The following is an 18,815-nucleotide window of genomic DNA, read 5'->3' as shown; positions in this document are numbered from 1 at the left end:
ATAGATGGAAAATTCAGTAACAAATATTTGGAACCTTACTTTTGGAATAAGGCGATGTCATGGCAGAAAATATTAACACTTAACTTTACGATAAATTATTTTTTTTTTTTTTACCTTTTTCTAATTTTGTATTTTATTTTACTTTTTATTTTGTATTTTATGAAATTTTATCATTTTCTTCATCACTTCCCCTTTTCTTTTTATTTTTGGATCACTTTCCGCTTCCTCTTGGCCTACTAGTATTGAAGGCTTCTTTAATAAATAACTATCCAAGGAACCTTGCTTCTGCCTGCTTCTTAAAATGTTGCTAAAATGACTCGGGCATATGTCATTTATGTACTCAAGAGCACGACCTGTGTGAACCTTTTCTGGGTGCCTCTTTGACAAAAGCCACCATTTTATGGTAGCAAGCTAGAGCCTCCTTAATTTCTGCCGTTGTCATAGTCATAGTCCTTGTTGCTACTAGAGAACTGTTCCTGAAAATCATTCAGGTCGTCTGTCGAAAGCTCCTCTTGATACTCTTTGGGAAGCTCATTCAAGTCGTCCTCATCTACTTCCATACACATGGATATCCTGAGTCTGACGATCTCGGCAACCTTAGATTGAGCGATAGGTTCAGAATCGTCAACTTTTTTGGCATTGGGTTCGGTTAAGGATACGCTGAAGCCCTCGAAATCTTCTGCAGAGACAGCATCAGGCCAGAGCTTCAAGGTGTGCCTCGAACCTTCCACCAAGCTCTATCAATGAGTCTGAGGCATATCACATCGAAATGTTCTTTCCAAAATTCACGCAGGGTTAGGTTTGTGCTAACAGTAATTTCCAAACATTTCTAGAATAGATATTTTGTATAGAGCTTCTTAAAGTTTGAAATCACTCATTGGTCCATGGGCTAGAGGAAAAGGGTAGTGTTAGGCAGAATCTAGAGAGCCTTGATGAATGAAAAATCAGCTTTGATATCTTCCTCGAGGCCAGGAGGGTGAGCAGGGGCATTGTCCAACACCACCAGGCTCAAGGATTCTCCAAGTGATACATCAGCAGGGGTTTCACATTACAATTCCACTGGCATTTGCACTGCAAGGGTAAGCTTGTCCTTCACAGACTAATGCCCGGGTAGCTTCTTTTCTTTCGCCACGATGTATGCCCGATGAGGCTTTTTCTTCCAGAAAAGCCCAGTTTCGTCACAGTTGAAGACTTGCTGCGGAATGTAGCCTTCCTGGAGAGTCAACTCACCAAATTTCATAATAAAGGCTTCAACCGCTTTCATATCATAGCTGACAGCCTCCCCATGACAAACACTGAACTCTGGGGGGTGCCTACTTTGATGTCCATTCTCCTGCGTTGTCTTCGGCATGAGCAAGCACGAGATCACCAAAAATAGTGCTGGCCTTCTGGCAGATTATCGTTTCAGTGATCGTGTGTCCAACGATTTCCTTGTCCTTAATCCAAATAAGCAGCAGTCTCTTCATTTCATCATGGACGTGGCTCCCCTGCTGGAGAAAACAGACACGCCCTTAGAAGGTGCTACAGCTTTGATGGTTTCCTTCTGTTTTAGGCTGGTTCCTATCGTAGATAGATTTCAGCCATATTCCTTAATGATCGCACTCAACTGCATGCCAGCCTCATACTTCTTGATTATCTCAAGCTTCGTCTCCATAGAAAGAATCCTCTTTTTCTTTCCCTGCACATCAGCACTTTCTTGGGACCCAAAGCTAATAACATAGGAGTTGAATAACGCAACACGATACAGTGCAGTACGTAAAGGTACGAAATCGAAATCACAAACATGAATTCAATGTTAACAAATAGCGCTGTCGAAACAAAGTGAGCGAGAGACGCAGATACGTAGATGCATGATGGGATAGTTATTATTATTATTATTACTACTAGCCAAGCTACAACCCCAGTTGGAAAAGCAAGATGCTATAAGCCCAAGGGCTCGAATAGGGAAAAATAGCCCAGTGAGGAAAGGAAATAAGAAAATAAATAAATGATGAGAACAAATTAACAATAAATCATTCTAAAAATAGTAACAACGTCAAAACAGATATGTCCTATAGAAACTATTAACGTCAAAAACAGATATGTCGTATATAAACTATAAAAAGACTCATGTCAGCCTGGTCAACATAAAGACATTTGCTCCAACTTTGAACGTTTGAAGTTCTGCTGACTCAACTACCCGATTAGGAAGATCATTCCACAACTTGGTAACAGCAGGAATAAAACTTCTAGAATACTGTGTAGTATTGAGCCTCATGATGGAGAAGGCCTGGCTATTAGAATTAACTGCCTGCCTAGTATTACGAACAGAATAGAATTGTCCAGGGAGATCTGAATGTAAAGGATGGTCAAAGTTATGAAAAATCTTATGCAACATGCATAATGAACTAATTGAACGACGGTGCCAAAGATTAATATCTAGATCAGGAATAAGAAATTCAATAGACCGTAAGTTTCTGTCCAACAAATTAAGATGAGAATCAGCAGCTGAACACCAGACAGGAGAACAATACTCCAAACAAGGTAAAATGAAAGAATTAAAACACTTCTTCAGAATAGATTGATCACTGAAAATCTTAAAAGACTTTCTCAATAAGCCATTTTTTTGTGCAATTGAAGAAGAGACAGACCTAATGTGTTCTCAAAAGTAAATTTGCTGTCGAGAATCACACCTAAAATTCTAAGAGTCATACAAATTTAAAGAAACATTATCAATACTGAGATCTGGATGTTGAGGAGCCACCATTCTTGACCTACTTACAATCATACTTTGAGTTTTGTTAGGATTCAACTTCATACCCCATAATTTGCACCATGCACTAATTTTAGCTAAATCTCTATTAAGGGATTCACCAACCCCAGATCTACATTCAGGGGATGGAATTGATGCAAAGAGAGTAGCATCATCTACATATGCAACCAGCTTGTTTTCTAGGCCAAACCACATGTCAGATGTATATAGTATGAAAAGTAATGGGCCAAGAACACTACCCTGTGGAACACCAGATATCACAATCCTATACTCACTATGGTGCCCATCAACAACAACTCTTCAAGATCTATTCCCAACCAATAGGAGAGCAGGATTGTATGGTGGTAACTAGCATCAAAGTAGGGATATAACCAATGGGAGCATGGGAGGATGGTGGCAAGTTTATGGCTGGAGGCGAGCGAATTTCAAAATCAGTCTAATAGGTGGCCAGGCTCTCGTACTGTTTCTCGTTTCCTAGCATGAAACCTTTTCCGCAATATGAGTCTGAAAAATCTTCGCAGCTCGTTTCGCAGCGCGAAAATTTCGTAAGCAGAAGCTTTTGTATCAAGAGGTATCACTGTATACACCAAAAGCTAGCCCATACATTGATGGTTTTGTAATTCACCAGTCATCTTATACAGCAGATATGACCTAAATTCATTAAAATTTGGCCTAATTTTCTGCCTCATTCTATATGAAGGTTGTCTACTGCGCGGAAATATACAGTATGTTTCTGCTTGTGTAATGTACAGCTAGACTGTTTTTATGAATATACGCTTGCTTGAATACACTAAAACTTTTTTTTCCTGAGTTTGACCTGCTGAAATGAGGGCACGTCTTATAGGCCGTCAAATACGGTAAGTGATTCAGTTAGGGATAGTGAATGTGGTTCAAGAGAGAGAACTGATATTTTGGAGGAAGCTTCTACCTCCAAGCAGTTAACTTGTCCCTTCGCCTCTCTCGTCTCCCCCACACTAGCCTCGACTCCTCAAAGGTAAAGTGGAAGTTACTTTATAAATATTTCTATTGCTTATTGTGGATAATTATTTTGTATTAGTTTCTGATGTTAGGCACTATAATTTTTTCACTAAATTCCATTATTCCATTACCAAACCTATAAAAATGAGCATACAGGTATACTGTAGGTGTATTTATGGATGTGTGGAATGCACTAACAGTATATTTCATTTCTATATGGGAAAACTTATTTTAGTTCCTGAGCATTTTTGTTTATGAGTTTGCACCCAGAAAGAATTCTACTTATAAACTGAGGTACAGTACCAATGTATTTACTGTTACAGTCAAAATTAGGATAGTACCATTGTTAGAATCTATTGGTAGAAATGTTGACCAGTCAGAAACAACAGGAGTAACAATTGCTGAAGATTGTGAGAAGTTATCAATCAAATCTAAAACTGAACCAATTTCCCTAGGAAGATAACAATAGAAAGTTTTGAGATTTTTTAATTAAACGGTTATCAAGCTAGCACTCGCAATTAAAAGCCTTTTCTATTTGAATGTACAATTAATGGAAATATAGCATTATTCATTGACTGACCTTGTACTGAAGAAGAGAGCCCGCAAGACCCCGGATTGAAGCATTCTCTGTATCCGCTGTATGTGTGGATCTTTCAGATATTGCCAGAGAAGCAGTTTCTCCACTTGCAATAGAACGTGCACCATGGGCAATGTCTACATGAACTTCTAACCTGGAAGATAAATGATACATTATGTCTTACAACCATCAGTAATAGTAAATGTATATGGTAAAAGAAATAAATGTATACAAAGTAGGCAGCACAAATCTATTATCTATTATAAAAAGTCTTTTAATATAATTATAGAATAAAAACACTTTCTGTATGAATCTCGTACACCATTCTTAACTTAAAATTCCATACAGTTTTTATCATGAGAGTATCTAGCCTTTTCTATTTGGAATTTCAATGGACAGGTAAATAAGCTGCAATTATGATGAAGCATTGCACAAAAAAATATGGTTAAGTGGCCTCATGGCCATTTATACAGCCAGGGAAAAGGGTTCTCCACTTTGAATGATGGGCCGCACTAGGTGGATGCTCCGTTCACCTGCTGGTTACAGAATAGCCACTTACATCCTTAGCTCACATACTGGGAGGGGTGGCTGTTATGGGGATTTCAATTTAAAGGACTCAGGTTTGTAGCACTAGGAAAATACAAGGGACTTTTAAAATGTTATTTGTTCCCATGCATATACAAACATTTTATCCTTTAAAATACGGAGACACTTATTGGTGGGAGGAAGTCTCCTGGAATCCGTTTTTACAATGCGTCGGAAGTTGATTTTCCTCATAAGTCGGATTTACATACATAACATGATATATGTACATACATACATACATATACAAGTTGTCCCTCCTTAATCACAGGTTTGATCTTTGCGAATTCCGTCATTCGCAATACAGAAAACCGTACATACAAAAAAATAACATACTCGCGGTTTTGCGATAATTACTTTCACGGGCCGTGTGTACTACCAGGCATGTTTTGATGTGTATTGACATAAATGGAGTGAAGGGGTTCAGAGGAATTCCATAATAACACAAGACACTCAATAAAATTTTACAATAAAAATTTTTAAACATCTAGGTATGTTTCAGTCATGTTTAGTTTTCTTATTTTTTCACTTGTGGTATGATAAATATTCATACATTCATTGTAAACAATACTAATATTGTAGTGTATTTACAATATCTTACTGTAAATGAAACCTTAAAACATGGCATTCAATTTCCTTAGCTCAGGTTGACAAGTTTAAGCAGACATTATCCATTCTAAAAAAAAATTATAGAGTTTAAGATAACTGTGCTTCATTAAGGAATTTTTTACTTTTGTTTTTAACTTTAGGTGCATTTCTACAATCAACTATTAGGGCCATTTTTTTACAGCTTCATCGAGTGTTGTTAGATACAAACAAGTGTATTTTTTAAACTTGCACAAAGCGTACTTTGCGGTGACTAGTGATATGAATCGTGGTGATGATTTTTGTTTCATGAGTTGTCTTACCTTGTACTGAAGTTCTGTTAATAATGTACAATTAAATCTGAAAAATAGTAAGAACTAAAATACCATGATAGAAAGCACATGGAAAGAATATAACGCAGTTATCTGGGTTACCTAGAGTGTTAGTCAACCAAAGGTAGGTAATGGTCAGTGAGTTAGTAGGTTATGAGTTGACCCGCCCTAGTGTAGCATGTATCCGCCGATTCTCGATTTACGCATCTGTTTCTTTTACCTGATCCGCACACATAACAAGATCTGACTTTGGTATGCTTTAAAAAAAGAGAGAAAACAATACCTTATCATTCATACATTACTGTACCCTATACAGTAGTGTGCCTATACTTATACAGTACTAGCAGACAATAAGCAATACATATGACAATTCCTTAACTCTATTCCTGAGGTTGGCCTGCCCTACTACCATCAGAAGTCTCTCTCACACTTTCCGGACATTACACAGGCACCCAAAAAAAAAAAAAAATAAATAAAAAAAAAAGGGCCACGACAATATCCATAATACAGCAGCAACAAAATTCTGAATGGATAATGTAAACAAAGAGGGAGAACTAATATTAAAGCGATGAGTAATAAACTACTCTTTGACGTTAGCTGCTCTCCGCGTAGGCAAGTAGTTCGTCGTATAAATGAACCAAACGTCACAACTCGAAATTTTTCATGTACCTGTTCGTAACAGCGAATCACTACTAGACCATTGTAACCAGAGGACCTCCTGTGCTAGGATATCTATCTCTCTAACATGGGGATAACATGGGCAGTGTAAAAGAAGGCATATCAAGAGAAATGTTTGGTAAGGTACCAACCTATTCTCTCATTTAGAGGGAAAGATGGTGTAGTTCCTTCTTGGCAAACGTATTTCGTACAAAAGGTGTTCCGTTTTGTAAATCGCCTATATAAGACAGCCAACCAGGTTGTAACAGTTGCAAGAAAGATGTCAAGAGCCAGTAATCCTACCTCTCCTTGAGACTTATATGCTGAACACATTACATAAGACAATATGCATAGTTGGTCCCACGAGGAACCTAGAACTAGAAGCATCACACTTAAGGAAAGAGGTCCAAGGGCCTGTGGGATATGTCTAAAGAATACAGAGGGATAAAGGTGGTCCAAAAGCTTAAAACCCCAACTTTCATCTGCAAGTATGCTGATAGGTAAACCAAAAGGTTACTAAGGGGTGCACCTCAGCACCATTAAGACTGTTATTTTGGGGTTACTTCAAACTATTTCTATAGCACTTCATTATTCCTTGATTGATTTTCTTTCATTTAAAAATCCTTTAAAAGAGAATTCCAAGTACTAAAACTTGAGCACTGGAAACATTCTGTGTTTTATATTCTTATATGTATTATCTTATCAATACTGTATATGGAGGTCACTTTCAAAGATGCCTATTTTTCATTTGGAATTTTTTTTTCTTTCAAAAAGATGAATGTATAGCTTGTAGACCATAAAATTAAAAAAAAATTTCATGTAGGAATAACAAACACTAATCAATATTAAAAAAAGTATCCATTTTTTTTTTTCAAAACAATTCGTATATTAAGAAATCATGCTTCAAAGCCTTTTTGAAGACTGGTTGAATATAACTTAATATGCATAAGTATGGGCTATTAGCAGTAATCTAATTTTCCTCACCACTGGGGATCATTAGGACATAGACATTATATTTTGGGATTATTCACTAAACAGTGGTGAGCCCTCCACTCGAATCCAGAAATATATACCCTACATGTACCAAATGACCGCTAGAGTAGACGTTGCAGGCATAACATATTCTCATGTGTATATTTTCGGGGCAAATTTTATGCTTTATCATCGCTGACACTTAATGAATCTTTCAGCATAAGCATAATATACCTAATGTAAATATACTGTATAAACGAGTAAACAAAAAAATATGGGCTTCCAAAACTTTTTTATTTGCACAGATTGGTTGAATATACATGTATTTTAGTAAGAGTATGGGCTTTTACCCATAATTTTCCCCAATACTGTACTGGGGATAATAAGGACATAATGATCATATTAGAGATAGTAGGTTGGCCAAGGAATCAATCACCCATTGAGATACTAATGCAACAGTTACTGAGTCCATTGATTGGCCTGATAGTACAGTATTAGATTGGATATCTCTCATTACAGCTAATTTTCCCTCTCCCTACTTGTGCACCAAATAGTCTTGCCTACTTTTTTTGCACATTCTCCTCTTTCTTCATAACCTAAAAAGATTAAGCTAACCAAGTAATAGACTCTAGCTATGGTAAGCTGCTCTTCTAGGGAAAGGCCACTCAAAATTCAAACCATTATTTTCACTAGTCTTGGGTAGTGCCATAACCTCAGTACAATGGTCTTCCACTATCTTGGGATAGAGCTCTCTTGTTTGAAGGTACACTCAGGCACACTATTCTATCTGATTTCTCTTCCTCTGTTTTTTTTTTTCTTTTCTTAATTAAAGGGCCATGGATGCCTGGTGGTTTATCAAAAGGTTGCCTTTTCCCTATCTGTTTCTTTATCTTCTCTCTTATCCAAAACCAACATTACTATCCTCCCTTCAGTTGAAGTGGCTACCCTGGAGGATACTTAGCCTTGTTTGATGTGTCAGCTGCACCATGTTGACCAATTTTATCTGACATTTTATCTTTAGTCTATGGATTGCATGAGGTGCTTTAGATATAATCGTGTACATATTGTATTTGTTATCATTACTGTAGAGTTTTTTTTTTTTCAAATATGAGGACCAGTACATCCTAGACTTTGCCATTATCATCTAATGTATTGCAATGTTTGTGTACTGCATGCCAATATTCAATACCCTACAGTTGCCTCCAGACAGTACATTTTATTATACTCAAAAACTTTGGGTTCTCAAATGAGGCACTCATTTGAGCTTACTATTCCAAGTTTTAAGACACCAATAATTCTGAAATGAGATGGATTTTCTGGGGCAAGAGGAATTATTATTATTATTATTATTACTTGCTAAGCTACAACCCTAGTTGGAGAAGAAGAATGCTATAAGCCAAAGGGCTCCAACGGGGAAAAATAGCCTAGTGAGGAAAGGAAATAAGGAAACTACAAGAAAAGTAATTAACATTTAAATTAAAATAAGGTTTATAAACAAACTGTATTGAAAATGTGATACCCTATAACATATTGGCACTGATGAATATTCATTATGAAGAGATTTTGAATGTTAAGAAAATATATAACTGGGTGTTATTTGTACTGTATGTGCGCATAATTGCAATACGGCAGCGTGACCTTAAGATCAGCTGATGCCAGCCGAAAGTAAATCAAAAAGTAATTGTTGATTATTGAAATGCTTAAGAAATCAGAAAATAAAATATAAACATGTCTTATGAAATATGAAGGCTTAATATTGAACTAAAAATAAATACTGTACAGTATGAAGCTTTAAAAATGAACTACCCGTATGCAATTGCAAGAGTGAGCACACACACACGCACAGAGAAAGAGCTAGAACGATTTCGCATGATACCTGATAATAATGGCTAAAACTAACTGTATGGAAACTGATTTCCTATAACATATTAGCATTGATGTAATATTCATCATGAAGATATTTCGAATAGCTTAAAAAATTATATAAAAAATATGCCATTCGTAAGTACGCCATATTTTGATACTGTAACTAATGGGACTTTTAGATCAGCTGATCATAACAAAAGATAAACAAAATATTAAGTAATTCTTGATTGGTAAAATGCTTTTAAATTGAAAAATAAATAAAATACAAAAATGCAGCAATAGAGCACATGATATCTTATGAAACAAGAAAATTACATAATGATAAACAGTAAGAAAATATTGATAAAATATGATCGAGATGATTGTCCAATCAAGACGCATCATAATAAATCTACGGAAACTTCACTTTTTGAGTTCGACATACGTCAAAATTGTATGCATGCATGTATGTATGTATATTTCATAAGTCTTGCTATGAATATGGATGTGATGAGATTCAGGTAATAAAAGTTTGTGGCAGGTATAACTTTTATTTGTGTTCGATAGATTGGACATAAATGGTTCTATCTTTGATTGTCTTCTTACCATTATGGCTAAGGTACAAAAAGATGATAGAAAGCCCTCTTTCTTGCTTCTTGGTGATTTCAATGTTCACAAGAGGGAGTGGTTAAATTCTGTTTCTTCTGTTGATGACGAAGGTGACAGAAGCCCTACCCCTTAAATGTTTTACATATTTTGGAGCTTCTTTGGCAGAGGCAGGCAAAGAAGTCTGAGACTGGTTGGAAAGTGCTCCAGCCTGCTTTCTACAACCCTATCATAAAGCCTCTCCCTTACCAAACATACCTGACTGCTAGTAGACTAGGACATCATTCAACTTGGGACCATCCCCAAGTGTCCAACGAAACGGATCACTGAGCTAGGCAAACATACCACACTCGCCCTTGAAAGGTACTCAATCTGTGGAGAGACTGATACCTACTGCCAGTATGTAAGACGGCTCACAGACGACCAGCTTATGTGTCATGGGGAAATGGTCATTGGGCAAGTTCTATCACTCTCCTATTGTAGACTACATTATAGTAAACTACGGCATACTGTACAAAAGTATTTATGAACTCTAAATATACTATATATACTATGTACAGTAGGTTGGTTAAGGCACCAACCACCCATTGACATATTACCGGTAGTGTTTTGGGCCCTTTGACTTGTCAAATCATACTACATTGGCTCTCTCTCTGGTCACAGCTCATCTTTCCTCTGCCTACACATAAATCAAATAGTCTGGCCTATTATTTATATATTCTCCTCTTTCCTCATAAACTAAGATAACCAAATGATTCTACTATCATTGAATTAACTACTGCATTGTAATTGTTTAATGGCTACTTTCCACTTAAGTTAGAAGAGACTCTAGCAATGGTAAGCAGTTCTTCTAAAAGGACACTCCAAAATCAAACCATTGTTCTCTAGTCTTGGGTAGTGGCATAACCTCTGTACTAAGGTCTTCCACTGCCTTGAGTTTAGAGTTTCTCTTGCTTGGACTAAAATAACAAAAAGTCTCTAGAGCATCATAGTTTAGCTTCTGGTCATTACTTTACTGGCTGCTTTTCTGGTCCTTTACAGCAGGGGAATCCTACTCTCTACAGGACCTCCACAGTCTTTTTATCATGTTTGTCCAAAAGCATTCAACATATCACAACCCATATTGCTCGTTTATTGTCAAATCTACACTATCAAAGCAGTTAGAGAACAAGAAATTTTCAGTTTCTTAGTGAAAGCTTTAATATCTTCAGTCTTTCAGATGTCTAACGGGAGCTTATTGTATAGACTCGGGGCCACATATTTAAAGGCTCTAGAGCCTACGGCAGACATACATCTAGGTTCCAATAATTTGAAACCATTTATAACTATTCTCGTGTTTCATTACTTACCTAAAGGCATCTATTGAAAGCAAAGAAAATGTAATTTTTTTTTATTTTTAGGGGTAAATCTTGAAAAAAATTGCAATTCTACAGAGCCAGAGAGGAAGCAGTATGAACATCTCAGGAGGTTCATTAAAATAAAAAATAAAAAATATGGGACTCATTTTTTCTTATTTTTTAAATTTCAATCATTCATTTTAAACAAGTCACATAACCTAAAAATTTATATAATTTCCAAAGGATAATTTGGAGAACGAAACCTACCTGTTGGTTCTAGATATACAAGAAGATGCTATGGAGCCAGTAAGAGAGGCAGGAGCAATGGCTGTATTACTAGCAGACTCCCGGTCACTATCAGCAAGGACATGAGCTGCTGAATCAGCAGAAAGGGAAGCACCACAAGATACTTCACCAATACTTGCAGTCCCTCCACCAATATGACTTAACTCTTAAGGGATAGAGAAAAGACAAGTTTCCTTGATGCCCCTTGTAACACATAATCTTAACAAATAAATTATGAATATATAGAGTACAACATAACAAAATGTAGTTACTTTAAAAAACATATCTATTTTCTAATTATTCAACTTTTAATTTTTCAATAACTTATGTTTAATACAATACAGAACCCATTATTTTACCTGACTGTCTCCCCGGAATGCCAAAGACCATGTCATTTTCATCATCAAAGGCAATACGAACTTCTCCTCCTGATGTTGATACACCACATCCACCGGAGCGACACAAAGAAATTGGAACAACACCATACACATAGGCTAATAGAATTGGCACACCTATACTCACAGCAAGTCCTGCCAATACAGGAGATATAACAGCCTGAAAAGAGAATACATTCATTAACAATCCTGACCCATGTGTATATACTGTAGATATGCCCAAATACGGCCTTAAAAGTTAAAACAGAAATTAAAACATTAAATAAAAGTGTGTGTATGGTGTGTGTATAAAATAACTATAGGGAAAATGATATAGAAAATATAGGATCAAGTCCTGACTAATTTCGTAATACTTCTTTGTTCTGCAGTGGACTAGTAATAGCCACTGATGATGATGATGATCTACATATACATGAGAATCTCAAAGCAACAGACTCTTTTACAACCAGAGTAGTGTTCAGTTGCCAAAGGTCACCATAAGAAGTATATAGTTCTGAGATATATATATTTATTTACTCTATAGATATTACATAATGGTGATAAAATCATTTTGCTTTATTTTATTAGTCCTATCTTCATAAAAATAGTCTACTCAAGAAATAATTCTGTAAATTAACAATGAAATCAAATCTCATTATATGGGAGCCCATGAGAAATCGTATACACATTTAGCTGATTTCAGGCTCCCTTTTCAAGTACATGCACACATATAAGTAACAAATAGTATTTTTAACACACGTAAAGATGATGTTATTTCAGATGCTGACTTACTTACTGTATTCTTAGAAATAAAAAATAAACGAATTAAGCAGTTTCTATATCATTTTTTTCTTATATGTAATGCCCAAAAGGAACACCACTGTCTTGCTACTTCCATCTCCAAGCACAATGAACAAACATACGAACACATTTACACATGCAATTGATAAATAATGATAACAATACTGTAGCTCCTAGTAAATGTATGAAAACTGGTTTTCTATAAAATATTGATGTTTATGTATTTTTTATTTTAAGATGTTTTTATTAAGTTTGGAAACTACATATGAGAGAGCCCAGTTGAGAGATTATAAACAAAAGTCAGCATATTTCCAGCTCCCGCTTTCCAGTACATACATGTGCACATATACGAGTAATAAATAGTATAAGTAATACTGTATACGCAAAGATGATGTTATTACCAATGCTGTTTTTTCTTACTATATCCTTAGGAATACAAAACGCATTACATAAAGCAGTTTTTATATCATGTTTTTCCTACATAAGAAACCCAAAAGGAAAACGACTGCTTTGCTACTTTCAATGCTAAACACAATGAACAAACAAATGAATGATATCACGCATCCAATTAATAACTGACACTAATAGCTTCTAGTAAACTATGATAGCTGTGGTAATATATAACATTCGTATTTACGCAATAATTATTGTAATATGTTTCTAATACGACTGAAAATTACATTTGCGAGCTTGGCAGAGAGAATGTTAACATTGTCATCTGAGTAAAGCTACACTATCGAGAATAGGTCGTTTTAAAAAGAAGAAAGAACTGTAAAGAAAGTTCTCCAAGATATTGATATTACTTACTGTTATTTATTTCCATATACTGTTCAGAATTTATTTACATTTCATTTGCATATTTGAATTTTTCTACACTTTTATTTACAAATAAATTATGATTTTGTTTTATTTTCATTAGTGTTCTCATATTGACCATTACTGTTTCCAGTGCTGTAATCAATTGATTTTCATTAATTTAGCATATGTGCTTGGGCCTTGAGCAGTGACTTTTGTTTCCTAAGAATCATTCGGTTAATATTCTGTTATGTCTTCTAAGGGTGAAAAACGAAAGCGTGTCAATCTCAGCATTAGTTCTAAATTGGAACTTATAAAAAAAACTAGTCTGGTACTTCACCGTTTGTGCAGAATATGGAGTTAAAAAGCAAAGTGTTTGTGACGTATAAAGAGTAAAGAAAACTCAAAAGCTTTTGCCACTCATTTTGATATTGCAACTTAAGAGGAAAGTGTGGGGTTTAAGTGTAAGCACATGAGGGTTGCTAAAAGTGAATAAATATTTAGAGAAAGCTGTTTATAAATTGTAGGTTGTGTGCAACAATGTTCAATTAACACAAATGTGTGTGGTGTGGAGATTATTGATGCAGTAAAGAAATTAGGCTTTCACCTGGTATACAAAATTTCCATGGCAGCACCGGGAGGCTCTGGAGATTTCAAAATAGGCATGGCATGCGTAATTGTGAGTCAGGGAGTGCTGACCTTAGTGTTATCTAACTGTTCAGTAATAACGTGTGGAAACTCATAGAAAATGAGAAACTTAATGCGGAAACTCATAGAAAATTAGAAAATTAATGCGGAAACTCCTAGAAAATGAGAAACTTAATCTAAGTCGGATCTATAACACAGATGAAACTGCATTATATTGATGTTCATTTCTGTGTAATACCCACGCAATGATTAGTAAACAAAAGTTTCCGGAAAAAAAAATAAGTAAAGATAAATTCTCAGCGGTACTTGGCGATAACACTTTGGGTACCCATAGGCTTAAGCCTGTTATTGTTGGAAAGCCTGCCAAGATCTGATACCTTTAGGACTCGATGCATGAATTACCAGTCGACTATCATAGCAAAAATTCATGGTTTAATTCCTGAATTTTTTCTGCTTGGTTTTTATAGCATGATTTTGGAGAAATACAGAATTTCCAAACCATTGTTTTAAAATCCCAGCCGATGAAGTGAAAGCCAACATTCTTATCGACATTGCTCCGGCTCATCCTGATGTTGAGAAACTTGAAAGTCTAGATGGATGTATCAGGGTGATTTTTCTCCAGCCTAATACAACTTTGGTGATTCAACTAAAGGATCAAGCGGTGATTATGTCATGGTTGTACCAACTTGAATATTTAGATGAAGTTTTGGTAGTTTTGCAAGAGGAGGAGGATATCAAAGATGACACAAGGGGCAACTGTACTTTAGATAATATGAAAGCCTACAACATTAAACCAGGATTTATAGCATTGCTGCTGCATGGAATGCCGTTAAGATAACCAGCTTGCTAATAGCTGGAAAAAATAGTGATCAACAAAGATCACGAACTTAACTTTAAGGGATTTCATTCGCAAGATTTTAATATAGTTTTCATCGTACAGGAAATACAGCTGACCATTAATGATGTAGAGCAATGGATAAATGACAATGATTCTGATCTAGGATATCAAATTCTCTCCACTAGGGAGATTGCTGATCTAGGATATAAAATTCTCTCCACTAGGGAGATTGCTGACTCCGTGAGCAATGAGTTTTCAAAAAACAGCAGCAGTGATTAAAAAGAGAGAGAGAGAGAGAGAGAGAGAGAGAGGAGAGAGAGAGAGTGTGTGTGTGTATGTGTTACAAGGCTTTTGGATGTCTCAAAGATTTTCAGTCCATCTGCAGAGACACTATTTTCTCTTTGGTAGAGTGATTTACTTTAAGCATTTAGAGAGTTCTTATGATCATGTTTAACTTATTCTTGAACTCCTTTACCATGTTACTGTTTACTACATCTGCTGGAAGTCTATTTCAAGTATTTGCGATTTTGTATGTCAAGAAATTGCCACATTGAGTGGTGGTGTATCTTTTCAATTCCAGTTTGTATCTATTACCTCTGGACTGAATTGTGCTAAGCGTGAATAGATTGTTGTAATCTGCATTTGTTATTCCTTTAAGAATTTTTTATGCCTCTGTTAACAGTCCCCTTAGTTATTGAGTTTGTGGATCAAATAAGTTCAAGCGTTCCATCCTCTGTCTATATCCAAATTGCCTTAGTGCTGGAACTAGTTTGGCGCCCCTAGCTTATACTGTTTCTAGTCTATCTATATCCTTCTGAATACTTGGAGCCCAGAATTGAACTCCGTATTGGAGAAGGGGTCTTACTAGTGATGTGTACAGCTATAGTACAGTGTCTTTGGTGAACTTTAAATCATTGCTGATAATAACGTTTTCTTCCTCCTGGTCCACACTTTCTATTTCATTGCCCAGCAGAGAGTAATCTGATAAGAGAATTATTATAACTTATGAACATGACTTTACATTTCCCACAGTTGAAAGGCACATGCCATTTTCTGGACTATTCTCCTAGCTTCAAAAGATCCTCTCTTAAGGCTTCTAAATCTTCTGAGTTCGCAGCATTTATGCCTAGTTTAGTATTGTTGGTAAATTTGGCTATTCGGCTAAATGATCCTGAATCTGTCATTAATAAAGATCACAGATAGCAATGGGCCAAGGACGGATCCTTAAAGTACTCCGCTTGTAACAGCTGCCCATTCTGAAGCTTCTCCATTGATTCTGTTTGTTAGCCAATCTTTGATCCAATCAACTGGCTCGTCAATGATGCCTAGTGCTTTAATTTTTACTGTCAATCTTTTTATGAGGAACTGTCAAAAGCATATTGAAAATTTAGGTATATGATGTCTATTGCCCTGCTTTTGTCATAAATGCTAAACGTGGAAAAATTCCAAAAGATTTGTCACACATGATCTCTTTTGTGTTAAACCATGTTGGCTGTCTATTAGGAAATTCTTTTCTCTCTATGTTCCACTATTGAAACTACTATAATCTATTCAAAAATTTTCCAAGGCACTGAAGTTAGACACACATGTCTGTAGTTACCAGGTTCTTCGTTAGGTCCCTTCTTATAAATTGGAGGAGGAGGAGGAGGAGGAGGAGGAGGAGGAGGAGGAGGAGGAGAGAGAGAGAGAGAGAGAGAGAGAGAGAGAGAGAGAGCGAGCATATATATATATATATATATCCAAATAAGCCATATATATTTTTGATATATTAATGTCTGGATTCTCTTAACAACCTCGGGATCACAGACCCAGGCGAAATCTCACAAAGACAAGAGCTTGGCTCCGGCCGGGAATCGAACCCTGGTCGGCAAGCTTATATAGACAGTGACTAACCCACTTGGCCACGAACAAAGATAAAAGTCAATGACAATTCTACTGTACTTATGCCTGTCGAATTCAGGTATTTTGTACTTAGAATTGAAATCAACCCATCTTCACCATCGTAGCTAATTGGTAGTTTGTTACTTGGCATTCAATTAATGATAAATTTTGCACATTTTTACGTGTTTTTCATATTCAAATAAGCCATATATATTTTTGATATATTAATGTCTGGATTCTCTTAACAACCTCGGGATCACAGACCCAGGCGAAATCTCACAAAGACAAGAGCTTGGCTCCGGCCGGGAATCGAACCCTGGTCGGCAAGCTTATATAGACAGTGACTAACCCACTTGGCCACAAACAAAGATAAAAGTCAATGACAATTCTACTGTACTTATGCCTGTCGAATTCAGGTATTTTGTACTTAGAATTGAAATCAACCCATCTTCACCATCGTAGCTAATTGGTAGTTTGTTACTTGGCATTCAATTAATGATAAATTTTGCACATTTTTACGTGTTTTTTTCATATTCAAATAAGCCATATATATTTTTGATATATTAATGTCTGGATTCTCTTAACAACCTCGGGATCACAGACCCAGGCGAAATCTCACAAAGACAAGAGCTTGGCTCCGGCCGGGAATCGAACCCTGGTCGGCAAGCTTATATAGACAGTGACTAACCCACTTGGCCACGAACAAAGATAAAAGTCAATGACAATTCTACTGTACTTATGCCTGTCGAATTCAGGTATTTTGTACTTAGAATTGAAATCAACCCATCTTCACCATCGTAGCTAATTGGTAGTTTGTTACTTGGCATTCAATTAATGATAAATTTTGCACATTTTTACGTGTTTTTCATATTCAAATAAGCCATATATATTTTTGATATATTAATGTCTGGATTCTCTTAACAACCTCGGGATCACAGACCCAGGCGAAATCTCACAAAGACAAGAGCTTGGCTCCGGCCGGGAATCGAACCCTGGTCGGCAAGCTTATATAGACAGTGACTAACCCACTTGGCCACGAACAAAGATAAAAGTCAATGACAATTCTACTGTACTTATGCCTGTCGAATTCAGGTATTTTGTACTTAGAATTGAAATCAACCCATCTTCACCATCGTAGCTAATTGGTAGTTTGTTACTTGGCATTCAATTAATGATAAATTTTGCACATTTTTACGTGTTTTTCATATTCAAATAAGCCATATATATTTTTGATATATTAATGTCTGGATTCTCTTAACAACCTGGGTCTGTGATCCCGAGGTTGTTAAGAGAATCCAGACATTAATATATCAAAAATATATATGGCTTATTTGAATATGAAAAACACGTAAAAATGTGCAAAATTTATCATTAATTGAATGCCAAGTAACAAACTACCAATTAGCTACGATGGTGAAGATGGGTTGATTTCAATTCTAAGTACAAAATACCTGAATTCGACAGGCATAAGTACAGTAGAATTGTCATTGACTTTTATCTTTGTTCGTGGCCAAGTGGGTTAGTCACTGTCTATATAAGCTTGCCGACCAGGGTTCGATTCCCGGCCGGAGCCAAGCTCTTGTCTTTGTGAGATTTCGCCTGGGTCTGTGATCCCGAGGTTGTTAAGAGAATCCAGACATTAATATATCAAAAATATATATGGCTTATTTGAATATGAAAAAAACACGTAAAAATGTGCAAAATTTATCATTAATTGAATGCCAAGTAACAAACTACCAATTAGCTACGATGGTGAAGATGGGTTGATTTCAATTCTAAGTACAAAATACCTGAATTCGACAGGCATAAGTACAGTAGAATTGTCATTGACTTTTATCTTTGTTTGTGGCCAAGTGGGTTAGTCACTGTCTATATAAGCTTGCCGACCAGGGTTCGATTCCCGGCCGGAGCCAAGCTCTTGTCTTTGTGAGATTTCGCCTGGGTCTGTGATCCCGAGGTTGTTAAGAGAA

The 18,815-nt window shown here is 36.1% G+C and overlaps 1 protein-coding gene across 5 annotated transcripts in view; it reads right to left on the bottom strand.

The window, feature by feature from the left end:
- The window catches only part of LOC137652693 (E3 ubiquitin-protein ligase RNF19B-like), a 305,828-nt gene that overhangs the window by 25,188 nt on the left and 261,825 nt on the right, over nucleotides 1-18,815 (bottom strand). For all 5 annotated transcript variants that reach the window (XM_068386125.1, XM_068386099.1, XM_068386105.1 and 2 more), the window contains exons 10-12: nucleotides 11,868-12,063; nucleotides 11,491-11,674; nucleotides 4,311-4,461 (exon numbers count right to left, since the gene is read on the bottom strand). In XM_068386125.1, coding sequence (XP_068242226.1) covers nucleotides 4,311-4,461; nucleotides 11,491-11,674; nucleotides 11,868-12,063 — 531 coding nt within the window. The remainder of the gene's footprint in view (nucleotides 1-4,310; nucleotides 4,462-11,490; nucleotides 11,675-11,867; nucleotides 12,064-18,815) is intronic.

This window comes from Palaemon carinicauda, chromosome 1 (assembly GCF_036898095.1).
Source record: "Palaemon carinicauda isolate YSFRI2023 chromosome 1, ASM3689809v2, whole genome shotgun sequence".
NCBI lineage: Eukaryota > Metazoa > Arthropoda > Malacostraca > Decapoda > Palaemonidae > Palaemon > Palaemon carinicauda.
This window is presented reverse-complemented; position numbering and strand designations above follow the sequence as displayed.